A 15025-nucleotide genomic window follows, 5' to 3' on the forward strand; every position below is an offset into this window, starting at 1 on the left:
AATATCTAGTCAACAACAACTTCCCTGTGTTTAATGTAATTTCTTACATTTTTTCTTTTGTCCCTAACTTCTCAGCAAACTTATTAGTTGACAGATGGCATGCGTTTATGAAAATAGAATTATTTGCAACAATAAAATAAAATTAACAACTTTTACTTCTCAACCTTCACTCCTCATTTCTGTATAGTAAGGTTATCCCATTAGTCACTGACCAATGTTCTTTCCTGTCAAGTTCCCTTAAATCTCATTAGGTTGATTTAAAAAGTTATGATTAACTTCCTATACTTTGCTAAGTACAAGGAAAGGCATAGAGTTGCAATTTTGTTAACTACATAGGCCCTTACAAATTAATCTCACAAAATACTACTTGTCCTTTAAAATAATTATGTGTATACTTTTCTATAAATTTAAAAATATTTTTAACAATTTGCTTGCACTCTTGGCCTGGAGAGATGGCTTAGTGGTTAAGGCACTTGACTGCAAAGCCAAAGGACCTTCGTAAGATTCCCCAGGACTAATGTAAGCCAGATGCACAAGGTGGCACATGCATCTGGAGTTTGTTTGCAGTGGCTGGAGGCCCTGGCATGCTCACTCATTCTCTCTCTCCCTTTCTCTCTCTCTCAAATAAATAAATAAAATTAAAAAATTGAAAAGATTGCTTGCACTCTTTATAGAAAAATAAGTAACATTAATTACATGATATCCAGCATCAAAGTCCAAAGGATCTTCACCTCTTAAACTCACAACACCATTTATAGGATCTATTCCAAAACATTTTGCTCCTCTTTTCGGTCCAGATAACTGTGTCTCAATCATGTACTGAAAAAAGAAAGTATATGTTACTCATACTGAAATAAATGAGAAGCCATAGAAAATCATTAATATGAAACAAAGAGCAAATAAACAGAAATTTCTCTAATTTACCACTGACTACCATATTTTTATGGTCTAAGTCATACTAGAACCATATTATTCACAGCTAAATGAAAACAACTCAATAGGTTATACTATTAACACAATCAAAATATTGACTAACTTTTAATGAAATTGCATAACACTGTCATGTTTTAAAGAAAAACTTTAAAAGTATATAATTCTGCTTTTGAAAATTAATTTATCTATGAACAAATATCCACAGTAACTTTGTTCCACTATTGAAGTTTTAAAATACAAAATAAGACTTTCACATATTAGTTTAAAATATTAATAGTAAAATATGTAGGTTGTGGTTTATTAAATGTTCTCCATTTTGCTGTTACTTTTACCACCTCTGATAAGAGTTGACATTAGATGAATCTATTCTCTAAAATATCTGAAGAAAATGCACTGGAAAGGAGGTATAAATTCATTAAACTTCAATTGCCTCTGTGGATTTGTTTCTAAGCTGATATGAATACTATGCTCTGTCAGTATAAATATTTCTCAAAACACTAAATTTTAAAATGGTCACCCACTGGTCCTGCTCATGTTCCTGCAAATGTCAGACTGGTATTAACTGTTTTCAGCTGGACCTCCAGTTATTTTCTTTAATCAATTGAAAAGATAGCATCTAATGGGAAAGAGCTCATGTTTCTTAACAATTTTATATTGGCTTTTCTACAACAATATATTTTCAGCCATTCCACAGAGAGTTTTAGGACTTTGACTGACAACAGCACATAAATCTTTGAAAGTTATGGAAAGAAAATGAGATCTATTCTGATTGTGCAAATTGACTCCCCTAATATCACACTTCTTGCTAGTGGTAAAGCTATAACAGCACAGTTCAGCTGCCAGCCGCACCACCACTTGGTTCTCTGTTACTTCATACTGTGAGTTACTAAATTAGTGGTAAACTATTTCAATATGTGCTCTAGAAGAACAGCTGCAGAGAAAGCATGCTGAGTTCTGTAGTTCAATGCACCACTACACTTGCCAGATAGACTTTATAGGTTTTTTCTATTCTGCCAAATCTCTAAGAGGATTTACAACCATGAAACAATGATGAGAAAAGCAAGTTATATAGTCTTAAACTTAGTAACTAGTGAAGGTAAAGCATCTATATTCATGTACAATTGAAATAAGTCATTGAAATTACTAGAAAACTAAAGTAGTTCTGCTTAGTGTAAAAAAGGCTAAGACTCAGTGTTGCCTCATCATTAATGTGTTTTCTTAAATAGCTAGTTATATAATGTTCCAGAACACCTCAGGAAATTTTCTTGGAAAAATGTTATACTAGGGTCTGTGGCTATAGCTAAATTTGGAATATTCTTGCATAACATGCATATGACCTTCTATTCAATCCAAAAGATCAAATACAGCTGAGCATGGTGGTACACACTTGTAATACAAGCAATGAGGAGTGGAGGCAAGAGAATCAAAAGTTTAAGTTCAGCTCTGACTACATAAAGTTCAAGGACAGTTTATAATACATGCACCCCTGTCTCAAAAAGAAAAAGAAAAAAAAGAGGGTCCTTCACCATTAGCAGAAAGCATTGCATTTGAGTGGTTTTTAATTTCATTACAAGTTCTTTATTAATTTATAGGCATTGCTCTTGAAAATTATCTCAGAAACACTTCTCTTAGTGTCTACTGCAGCAACACAGGCACCCACAATGTAATGACCACCTACTGTTAACTTGTCCCCATTAGCAATGTCCTCATCTGTGGCAATCACGTTATAAATAGACTGAAATAGCGGAGTGTCTTCACCAATTTCCATGGTAGCTGTGAAGCAAAAATAAAATACATTGCATCAAAAATAGTACTTGTCATCTTATTCACAGAGACAAGAGGCCCTGACCACTCATCCACACTCATCCACACCCATCCACTCACAAACACACACACACACACACACACACACACACACACACACACACTTTCCTTTCCATTCATCTTCTAGTTCCTAGTATGGTGCTCAATTTATCACCAAGTAAATAGAAACAATTGGGCTAGCAGCTCTTCAAAGAAGCTTAAATTTGCATATTCTTTCCATTATTGTAAAAGGAGAAGGTCTCAGGATTAAGTAAATGCTTAGTTACATGAGCCTCAGGGACTTGGCTCTAACTTTACCTCCTATTTTCAGTCACTCTCACTTTGTCTACTTGTCATCAGCAAGGAGATATGTTCAGTTTATTTATTTATTTATTTACTTTTTCATTTAAAGCAGCACTCTTGACCCCAGCACACTTTTACTGTGCCCTTGAGTTTCTCCTTTCCTTCAGGGCCTGGATTTGTATATTTCATAGTCTAAAATCCTCTTTACAATGGAACTATTTCTCCAACTTATTCATATCCTCCATGCATGAAGGACAAATGAGTACTGAGTGTCCATCTTAATGGACTTCTCTTCAACATTTACACAACTGAATTTGCTTTCTTCTTCTGGCAACAAACAGTCATCACACACACACACACACACACACACCACCATAGAAATTACTCTGAAACTTCTGAAGACCTTTAAAGAAACTGCCTGGGAAAATCAAAATTGGCAAGTTTCCTAAACAGCTATTAAGTTGTTTAGATCAAGCAAAATCCTGTTACAACTTTCCAGCTCTTCACCAGCAACCTCTTAATTATCGGCAGTCTGATGTAACTACTTCCCCATCATAGCATCTTAAATGCATACTTATCCATTCATAGCCTTGCCATAGCCAGAGTGGTCATACAAAGCAGGATACAAATGGTTATGACACTCAAGGGCCCTCTGGGGAGTTGTAGAGGATCCCAAAATGGCCCACAAACCCAGGATAGCGCAGGAGAGATCACCTGGGTCCTAACCTCTAGACCAATATAGACAAAAGAAAATAAAAAGTATAAAAGAAACCCAGTTACTTAGTATATAACCAATATCATTGTGAAACATGGGTGTGTGTCTTGTAATATGACTCCTTCAGTAAAATGCTTGCTTCTAAAATGTGAGGACTAGGAGACCGGCACTCTGTACTCCACACACAGACAGGCATACGTACATACATACATACAAATGTACATATATGCATACATAGCAGACATGAACCATTGCACACACACTTGCATGCCACACACATACACATATGATATGCACATGTTATAAAACCTAGATGTGTATATATATCTGCTGTAACAAATAACTACATATCGTTATCAGAAAACATTAGTAATAGTAAAATAAGATGACTTTTGTATTTACATAATGGAATATATATTCCAAATGCAATCAATGTTCCTTTTATAGTTCATAAGGAAGTAAATGTGCTACTTAAGTTCAGTGGAATAGGATTTGTTGCATAAGCAAAATCATGTTGTAATGGCCAATTTTTAAGAAAAATGTATTTAGTGCTGGAGAGATGGTTCAACAGTCAATGTGTTTGCCTCAAAGGCTAATGACCCAAGTTTGATTCCCCAGAACCCACATAAAGTCAGATGCACAAAGTGGTACATAGATCTGGAGCTTGTCTACAGTGGCTAGAGGCCCTGGTATACCCATTCTCTCTGTCTGTCTGTCTTTTCTCTATCTCTCTCTAATTGCAAATAAAATTTTAAAAAATTTAAAGTCTTTAAAAATGTATTTGATGCCTCAAAATGAATAGTTAATTTTATATTACTTTGTACATTTCAAACTTCAAAATAGCATATTTTCAATTTATTATTTTATATTTCACAAAAAAATTGCCTAACATTCATGATTTTTTAACTCAATAAATAAAAATCATTGTTAAAAGCTTATTTTATATCAATTATAAAGATTTCTTTCAAGCACTTATTCAAATAAACTAAGACTCTCAAGTCACTAACACTTTTTCAGAAATCAGGTGACACGTATAATTGAAAGAAGAACAATATACATTTAAAATACATTTTTCAACTGGCAAACCTAGAAATGATAAGTATGGACATTAAAATGATAAGTATGGACAGAAATCTAGCAGATGGACAGACAGTGATATATGTTGCCTTCGATCCACCTGTGCTCTGATACCATCTCCCTTCTACTTTATTTCATGTGTGTTTAACATCCCAGTCAAATGAATCTTCTCCATATGTTTATAAAATTACCTAAATGTCTCTTTTTAATGGAAGTAAACCAAAGAAAAGTTTTGCAATCCCATGTAATTCTGCCATTGACCAGTAAAACTTCATACTCAACACCATATGCAAATTTCTAAAGAAATATATTTTTTCTTTAAAATCTCACTAATCAAACTAGTCTTTTCTGGCCTCTAGCCCTCTAACACCACACAATAATTCTCAGATCCTATACTTATCACCAACTCTGAACAGCTATCCAAAGGCTACTACGATGTTCAATTCTACTAATCACGTTCCTGGCACTCTTCTGGACCATTTTCCTTTGTTTGCTGTTTGTGGCATAACTTTTTCCTTTTGATATCATGGCTTTCACTGTTTGGCAATCTTTCTTCCACAAGTCATTAAGTGCAGATGTTCCTCAGAGTTTGGCCTTTGTCCTCCATTACTCTGATTCTCTGCTGTGACTGTTTTCATCCAAAGCTATGGTTTCAACTACAAAACAGTTATAGTACTAGACCAGACCTCTAATTCCAACTGCAAACTGAAATCCCTCCTTAGATACATATAGTAAAGGCCTATCACCTCTATGAAAGATTAATCTGGGGATGTAGGTCGGTATTAGATTGCTGGATTGTCATACCTGAGTTTGATTTCCAGCTCCTAAAGAAACAAGTTAACAATCAAAATGAACTCACAGTTCTTTTCAAAATTTGTCTGTTCCCAGGTTTTCCTACTCTTGAGAATCTCTATGTCATTTCTGCAAGGCAGAAAACTGAGAGTCCTCCTCTACTCCTGTATATTTGCTTTGCCATCCGATTCATTTAGTAATGAAGCATCCCAGGACTGTGTTTTCCTCTTATTCCTACATGTCCTAGGCCAGGGTACACTGTTACCTCCCTGGGGGACTGAAACAGTCTGTGAGCTGGTCTACAGATCTTCAAACTTCAGGCCATGGGTCCAAGTCAGATTGCTGCCTGTGTACTGCTCCAAGAGCTTAACATATTGTTCAGAATACAAAGAGTAAAATATCAAAAGAAGATGGATGCTTTGTGATATAACATATTTTATGGAATCAAATTTATAGTGCACATAAATAAAACAATACAACTCATAAACACAAATTTGTTATGCATTGTGTGTTACTTCATTCTTACAGCAATGGCAGAGTTGTGTGATGGAACTAGAGACCCATTGTGCTCAGCCCTTCAAAGCACAAATCCCAGTAACCCAACCCTCAGCACCAAATAATTCCTAATTGCTATTCTTCCTACTAATCAAGGGAAAACTAGAATAAAAAATGACTTTGAATGACACTTTAAAAAATTATTATTTATTTATTTACTTGAGAGAGAAAGAGGGAGAGAGAATAGGTACGTCAGGGCTTCCAGCTGTTGGGCACAGGTAAGGGCCCCAGGCCACTGAGCTGGCTACAGAAGGTCGCAGCAAGCATAGACCCCATAACCTCAGGCCCTGGGCAGCAGGAGTGAGGGTGCTCCCCCACACCGCCCTACCCCCCAGCCCTGGGCAACTGGATGTCCTGATAAGACTTAGGTTCCGCTTTTCCCAGAGCCTTGTGACCCCTTGCTGGCTGCCTAGCAAGTCCCTGTATGTTAATGAGGTATCAATTAGCAGCCTTCACATAGCCAATCCCCTACAACCTGTTCCCCAGGCCTGCTCCCGCCACTACTTATACCCTATGACCCTTTCCCAATCACCAGTGATGTCACTACATGCTGATTAGGCATCAGCAGGACCTTTGAACTAACCAAGCTCCTTATGACCCATACCTCTTCCTGCTCTTTCACAAACGTTTATTAACCCATTCCCCTGGTAAATAAACCAGCTGTTCTCTGAAGCTGTCTCCCAGGTGTTTCTTCTGGTCTCACTCATGGCCACTGAAAACCCTGCTCTGCAGTTGCCTGGACGCCCTTGGGAAACCCATGCCCAGGTCCCCAGGGTGGCCAGGAACCGCATCCAGCCACTGCAATCAAACTCCAGACGCGCATGCGCCCCCTAGTGCATCTGACTGACGTGTGTCCTGGGGAATCGAATCTGGGTCCTTTGGCTTTGCAGGCAAACATCTTTACAGTTAAGCCACCCCTCCATCCCTGAATGACACACTTTTAAGGTATGGCAGGCTGTGAATTATTTTGCTTTCAATTATTGTGCTTACCGTTATCTTTTAATAATTATTTTGCATCACGATTGCTATATGCATTTTCATCACACGAGACTTTTAATTACTTTTGGTCTCCATACTCAATTGTACCTCACGGAATTTGTGCATATAGTTCACCTTCTTCTTCTCCCCCCCCCCCTCCTCCTCCTCCTCCTCCTCCTCCTCCTCCTCCTCCTCCTCCTCCTCCTCCTCCTCCTCCTCCTCCCCCTCCCCCTCCTCCTCCTCCTCCCCATCCTCTCCCTCCTCCTCCCCCTCCCCCTCCCCCTCCCCCTCCTCCTCCCCTTCCCCCTCCCCCTTCCCCTTCTTCTTTTTTTTTTTTTTTCCGAAGTAGGGTTTCACTCTGGCCCAGGCTGATCTGGAATTAACTATGTAGTCTCAGAGTGGCCTGGGACTCAGGGTGATCCTCCTACCTCTGCCTCCCAAGTGCAGGGATTAAAGGCCTGCTGCTGACTGACACATACCAGACTGCAGAGAAAGATTGTCAGTCATTTGTAGAAAGCATCCCTTATACCTCTGACCTGATCAGTCCTCACAGAAAAACTTACGTATCATTTCCTTTCAACATATTAATGTCCCTGACATAAATTATCAAATTACTATTGAAATATTACATTTATTTTTACACTTGGTTGATGGCTGACTTCCCTTCTTTGAAAATAAATAAATAAACTGTTTTATCTTTAAGGATATTAAAACTAAATCCTGGTACTGAGGATATGGCTTAGCAAGCAAGAGTGCATGCATGAGGACCTGAGTATGACTGTTAGACCCATGTGAAATGCTAGGGATGGCCAAAGAATCACTGGGCTTCCCTGGAGCTATAAGCTCAATGACAGACTCTGTGACCAAGAAATAAGTCAGACGAGTAATAAAGGATGACACCCAATATCTTCCTCTGGGCTCCACATGTGACTTCCCAGAGTGAAGATCTACACATACCTATACATACACCATACACACAAAATTCCATTTTACTATTTTTCCCTAGTAAACGTTACAATTTTGTGTTAAGCTATTAAACCCATTTTCTTCTTTCTCTCTTGCCTTAGTTCTTCTACAGTAAGTCCTTAAGAATCTCTTTTGCTTTTTAATAACATTTGCCCTTGGACTTCAAAAAGATAGAATGAAAAGTGCTACCTAGTAAAATTATTTTTAATCTATTGCAACAAGAGTTTATATGTTTTATTATAATATGAATGCTAGCTTGTGTTTTGTATATTTATATAAGCATATATTCTATGTCTAACAAAATAAAAATTACTGAGTATATCTGCCTGAAGCAGATATACTCTTTTGCAGTTAGTTGCTGAAAGTAAAATGTAGAGATGCTTCATACCTGTGCCTGAAGAAAACAGGGGGTCTGCAGTGCAGTCTGGAGGCTCGGGAACATCGATTATGTTAACAGTTAAAACGCTCCTTGTGGTGCCTCCAGTGTCAACTATAAATAGAAACCTGGTTGGGTCAGTTTCATAATTAAAAGTTTTGGTGGAAGTGATAACACCTGAACCTACAAAAGAGATAATCAAAAAATATCTTTACTATCACTGTATATAGCAACACAACTGTTGCATCTTAACTCCTTTATAAAGAGATTAAATTGTAACTGGTATGATCTACTGAATTCATAGAGTGAACAGGTATCATATGAATCTTTAATGGTGGACAGGAACAAAAAAACTCTTGAATATAGTCTCTATTTCTAGTTTGTATATATCTAAGTTAATAAGAACAGATTTATGCAACTGATATTAAATTCTAAATGTTGACATCTCTTTTAAAGTTGTTTTATTACTTAGATTTTTGTTTCTAATAAATTGCATTTCCCCTCCCCAAATTTTCTTTCTTTTTTGTAAGCTCTAAAAAGAAGATACTACTACTGTTTGGAGATATATATAGATAGATAGATAGATAGATAGATAGATAGATAGATAGATCTCCTCCAAATTGCCCTCTAAATACTTATGTTTACTTTTATGTCTACATATTAATGCTCCTATCACTTTTAGTTATAGAAATTTTATTTTCAGATGACAGTGACTGTTGGAGAGACTCATAACTCATCAAAAGTGTTAAGAATTGGGCTGGAGAGATGGCTTAGCGGTTAAGCGCTTGCCTGTGAAGCCTAAGGACCCCGGTTCAAGGCTCGGTTCCCCAGGTCCCACGTTGGCCAGATGCACAAGGGGGCGCATGCATCTGGAGTTCGTTTACAGTGGCTGGAAGCCCTGGCGCGCCCATTCTCTCTCCCTCTATCTGTCTTTCTCTCTGTGTCTGTCACTCTCAAATAAAAAAATAAAAAATAAAAAATAAAGTGTTAAGAATTTATACTTGAGTGTTCAACAGTAAATGATATTTCTCTATCCCCACCCTCTATTGGCTCCGGGACTATAGGCAGACTATAAGCAGAAGAGGTTGAGGAATGAATGTGAGAGTCAAAGGATAGGGAGGAGTGCTTTGGAATGCTGTCTTTGAGACACAAAGAAGCCAAAGAGGCCTGTGCATTCATGATTTCAAAGCCACTGTCATGATGTGCAGGTAGAGACATGTCTGGTGAAGCTACCTATCAAAATCATTCTGAACTTTATTCAAGAGCAGATGGCAAGAGCAGGAGTGGGAATGAAAAACTGGACAGAAGTCTTGACAAGTGAGCAGTTTAAGGAGAAGTGTGATGTTTATACAAGTTGAAAAAAGACAGGGAAAGGAAAGATACATGGGATGACTATGAGTTTTATTAGGATAAGAAAGGTATACATAATGACTAAAAGTTAACAGGGTAGAATAATTAGAGAAGAAAAAATAAGAAAATTAATCCAAAGACATTACTGAGAAAGGGATAATTTTAAAAGAATGATAGTAAACGAAAGAAGACACACATCTTTTCTGACAAGGCAGAAGCAAGGGACAGGTTGAAAATCAATTGTCTGTAATAGAGGCAAAAGTTTAAGACAACTTTGCACTCATTGCATTTTTTACTCCAGTATGTGTGTTGATTGACAAGAGAAAATATTTTTGGTTTATTAGAGATTCAAAATGTAGAGAAGCTGGATGTGGTGGCACACACCTTTAATGCCAGCACTTGGGAGGCAGAGGTAGGAGGATCACAGTGAGTTTGAGGCCACTCTGAGACTACATAGTGAATCCTAGGTCAGCCTGACCTGGAGCAAAACCCTACCTCAAAATAAACATATATATATACATATGGAGAGAGAGAGAATTTAAAGCAAGTAAGTTAACCAATGAAAAGAAGTCAAATTGAACAAATTGTTATGGGCTACCAGCAGACACTTTGCACTAAATCAAATTTAGTATAAGTATGCTGGATCATGTGATTCTTATCATTAATTTTCATCAGTCTAAGGATAGCATATATTATCAGCAATTGGGATAGTCTCATGTCCAAGTTTTGAAGATAAAATTTACAAGATATCTGCAAGTTACCTGATAATATTTTCAAGGAGGAATGGAACATAATGACACAGAAGAGATAAATAATAAAAGCAATAAATCAGTAGATTATCAGTAACAATGATTAAACAGTATAATAGGAATACTGATAGAGAAGCTGAAATAAAAGCACGAGTGTAAGATTCTTAAATGAAGGATGCAGAAACAAATTGTTTCCAAGTGCTGATACACTTCTGGATGCAACCTCAAAAATGTGTAAAGGGAAATTGATCTTAATGCCACAAAGATGTGAGTGTACTGGATTGGAAAAAGGGAATGAAAATTTGCTTGGGCTGCATAGGGCAGGTTGGGAAAATCAAAGAAACATAAGAAATGATGGCAGAGCATGGAATTGAAAGAACCACTGAGTGACATATTCCAGCACCCAAACCTAGAAGGGACGTATTAACACAGTACAGTTTTGGCCCCAAATGAACAAGGAAGCAAGAAAGCTTCCAAAGTGGGTGAGTACCATGGTAATAAATCAGTTTTGCAGGCTGAGAAGCATCTTGACTCCAAACCTCTTGGCCCAGAGATATGACATGTGCAGGAGAATGAGTAAGATCAGTTTGAGGCACAATGTAGTCATCTCTTAGGATGACAAACTTTGGGTAAAGCAAAGAGAAAGAGAAATGTCAAAAAATACGTTGAGAAATAATAGAGCTTTTAAATTGATTTGTCATGTAAAGGGAACTTCAGGGGGCAAAATGGAAAGAAACAAGACAAAAGAAGAGTGTGGTAACAGGAGAAAGAGCTGAGTAGGAAGGGGTGAGCATAAACAAGAGGGCGTGGATGTATTTCCAAGAGTTTTCACCGTAAACATGTACCATAAATCATGGGAATAGAAGACGCTGTAAGGTTAGGTGAGAATGTATTTTCAATATAAACAGATACAGACACATCCAAAGTATTTAAAAAGTGCAAAGATGGTGGAGGGTTCATCTCAGATTTAAACCAATGTTTGTGCTGACACTTCTAGTGAAGTTCAAATAGGGAGAAAAATACTCTGGGTTCAAATACCAGGGAATCAGAGTCTGAGGTGATAATTCTCACTTAAGTCAGGCTATCAAGAATCTAAAACTCAACAGTCAGAAAAAAGATGGCTGATATTGGGACTCTTGTCAGAAGGATGCAGATTTGTTCAGGTTTACCCAAATCTGATGGTTAGATCACAGTCCCACAGTTTGAGAGGAAGTGGGGATGCTGACTCAACCAAGGTCACAAATGACCTCTGTGGAAAGAGTAGGCTATAGTTAGAGTATTCTGCTGAGTCCAGCCATCAGTAAGGCATTCCTTGGGAAGAGACACGAGTCCACGAGAGACTAAAGACTGCCTATTTTCAACACCATTTTCTAAAATTTAGAAAAATCATATCAGGCAATATTTTGATATTTCTTGTGCATAGTACACAAATAAATTCATAAGTTTTGTCAGTTGTTTGAAATATAAATAAAGCTATGCTAGCCTATGTCACTATAATTAACATCTAGTTCATTGCATGTAGAAGTGCATAAATCATATTCTGAGCAAATAGCATAGTGGTTTTAAAAAAGGCAAATTGATGTTATTTCAGAGTATTTCAAAAAGATTATTTGCATTTTCAACAGACCTTAGTAAGATTCTGGTTGTGAGAGGTGAATTCTGTTTACTCTTTTGTTTTTACTGACTTTGTTCCCATTTTAATGCGAAGCACATAGCTACATGCTGGGTGCTGGGAGGATCATCAAGCTGCATCTTATGCCTCAACTGACTCCATTACTAAACCTTTTGGAAAAAAAAATTCATTTCACTAGGCCAAATTATTCTCAAAATGTTTTTCTTTAAATTGGTTCAAAATATGTATCTTGTATCATCTTTCCTTGTACTCAAAGGCCATTTTTCTTGTTTTGAAAGGAGTGAAGTAATTTTCAGGCTAATTAATGAGCAAAACTTTTAATTTTCTCAAGGAATATCACCTACCTATGGTAATGTTGGGATATACTGAATATAGAGCAAGGAAAAAAGAGAAAACTCCTCTGTAAAACAAGATACTGAAATGAACTTTGGCTAAAAAAAAATCATCTAATTTAACCACTTGTGTGTAACAATAATTATCTTCAAAGTCTAATCTTAAAAGTCAAAGGTTTTAAAAGAATAAAATATACAAATGTTAAAATTAATTTACTTGCATCAATGACAAAATCCTTTGCCTCACTTAGAAAGTGATAGGCATCTGGTTTTCCAGCCACATCTTTATCATAAGCTCGACTTAGTTCTATTCCAGGGAGCATGTTTTCAGGCAAATTCACAGGGTTGATTAATATCTGAATTTCTGTTCCAACGTGGGAAAATACTATGGAGAAAACACAGAAAAATTTAATACCAAGAAATATGAAGATGAATAATTTTATCAATCCGTCTATAGACTGGCCCCATTAATGACATCCACAGCTGAAATTCTAATTGGGAAAAAAAATCCTCATCTAAAACTGTTTTTTCTTTAACTTGCCTTTTGGTATACTTTTCTGTGATGGGCTGTGCACAATAAACTTGGAATTAAGACCAAATGGAGATGCCAGTTGTAGTATATCATTAGTTCATTAGCATATCTTCATTTCACATGAATAATTAACAATTACCATGCGCAATGGTTATCTTTGTCAAAGGGAAAGTCAGTGATTTTCCCTTTCAGTTCATTGGCCAAGTCAGTCAAAACAATTTGCACATTCACTTAAACTATATTTTAGTATAAATTTCAATGCATTATGATGTGACCAGCACTTCAAAACATAGTGGAATATCTTTACTATTTTTGTTTACTGGATTCTTTTCATTACTTTCAACCATAAAGAAGAAACACTTCTGATGGGATTCAACTAATTATAAATTATGTAACACTTCATTTCACTGTTAAAAAAAAAAAAAAAAAAACAGAAATAAGAGCATTGTGTAACTTCTAGACTATGTATTAGGACTAAAAGAAATAATATCCATACATATATGTAATAGTCACAGTAAGAACTTAGCATTAAACAGTTATAAATTAATGAATATTTCACATAACTTTTTGTTATGCAATAATACATTGCATATAGCAAATTATACTACCAAAAAGAGGACTCAGGAAAATAGCAAAAAGTCTTGTGTGAGTTTTTGTTCTTTACCTAACTAACACACACACACACACACATGGGGGGGGGGAGAATAAGTGAAATAGAAGGAAATATTCAATGAAATTAAAAGGATCACAACAGAGATTGACATCCCTTGATTAACATTTGAAGTATCTTAAGAGAAAACACCAAATATAAACTCACATATACAAGTTAGCAAAAACTTGAAGAGGTTCATAATTAGACTGGCTTCTCCAATGCCCACAGCAATTTCTACTGACAAATGCATGGTTTGATTTATATACAAATTCAGCCCTCACACAAAGTAATCCAACAAGTCAGAAAGTTGTTACTCAACATTGAAGACAATGCTCTCTGTTTAGATTATGTACAATAGGTCATATTTCAGCTTCTGGATTTGTTTCTCATGTGGTAAAAGCCAGGATCATTAGCTTATGCTTGAGAGTTGATGTGTGGAACTCTATAGAGAATTTTTGGTAAAACTTTCAAGTGATTAATCTTTGTTGATCTAGTGACTCCATGTGTATTTATAAACTTTCAACCATTGCACTCGATACACATTTAAGTGGCACTACCTGTACACTCACATCTTTACTGATGGCTGGGGAGCTCCAACACGAGCAAGATCCATTCATAAGTAGTTAGTAACATAGCAAACAGGAAGAATGGATAAAAATAACCTTATTAGAAAAAGTGAGTGCTAAGGTTCAACACAAATGCATTAACTTTTAGGAGAGGAAGAAAATTTCTAAAATTGGAGAAAAGGAAATCTTCAAAGAGGTGGTGCCACTTAAAAATAAAGTGTTAAAGCACCCAAGTATTTTGTTTTTAGTGACCTGTTAGGAAAAGCTTGCTGTACACAATAATTATGTATTTGTATTTATAAGTTATTCATATTTACATAGAAATAAAATCATTATATGTTATTCACTTATTATATAAAAAGTATTGTTATTGTACAATTACTAAATATAGAAATACTTACATTATAAAGAAAATAAAGATGATATGGATTATATTGCTTAAAATATTTACATTATGAAATGTAAAAGTTTCATTTCAATTGAAGGCATGACCTTAAATTATTTAACTGTATATGTTCATAGCTGTGTTCAAAATTCAAAATGGCTATAATTGGAGGCTATTTAAGTTGGAAAGCATGACAAAGGTATGTCCTACCTCTGGACATAACTAAATGAAAGAAGTCTAGTATTTGGCTCTTAACAAATGTGAGCTTACTGTGGGTTTTGTCTACCAATACTCAGAACTTCTGAACATCAGCAGCTATACACTATCC

General features: G+C 36.2%; 1 protein-coding gene across 1 annotated transcript in view; it reads right to left on the bottom strand.

The window, feature by feature from the left end:
* Positions 1-13945, bottom strand: part of LOC123463958 (cadherin EGF LAG seven-pass G-type receptor 2-like) — a 179696-nt gene extending 165751 nt beyond the window's left edge. The window contains exons 1-5 of the mRNA XM_045160057.1: positions 13912-13945; positions 12780-12947; positions 8511-8681; positions 2612-2706; positions 697-819 (exon numbers count right to left, since the gene is read on the bottom strand). Coding sequence (XP_045015992.1) covers positions 697-819; positions 2612-2706; positions 8511-8681; positions 12780-12947; positions 13912-13945 — 591 coding nt within the window. The remainder of the gene's footprint in view (positions 1-696; positions 820-2611; positions 2707-8510; positions 8682-12779; positions 12948-13911) is intronic.
* Positions 13946-15025: the final 1080 nt, after the last annotated feature.

This window comes from Jaculus jaculus, chromosome 10 (assembly GCF_020740685.1).
Source record: "Jaculus jaculus isolate mJacJac1 chromosome 10, mJacJac1.mat.Y.cur, whole genome shotgun sequence".
In the NCBI taxonomy this organism is placed as follows: Eukaryota; Metazoa; Chordata; class Mammalia; order Rodentia; family Dipodidae; genus Jaculus; species Jaculus jaculus.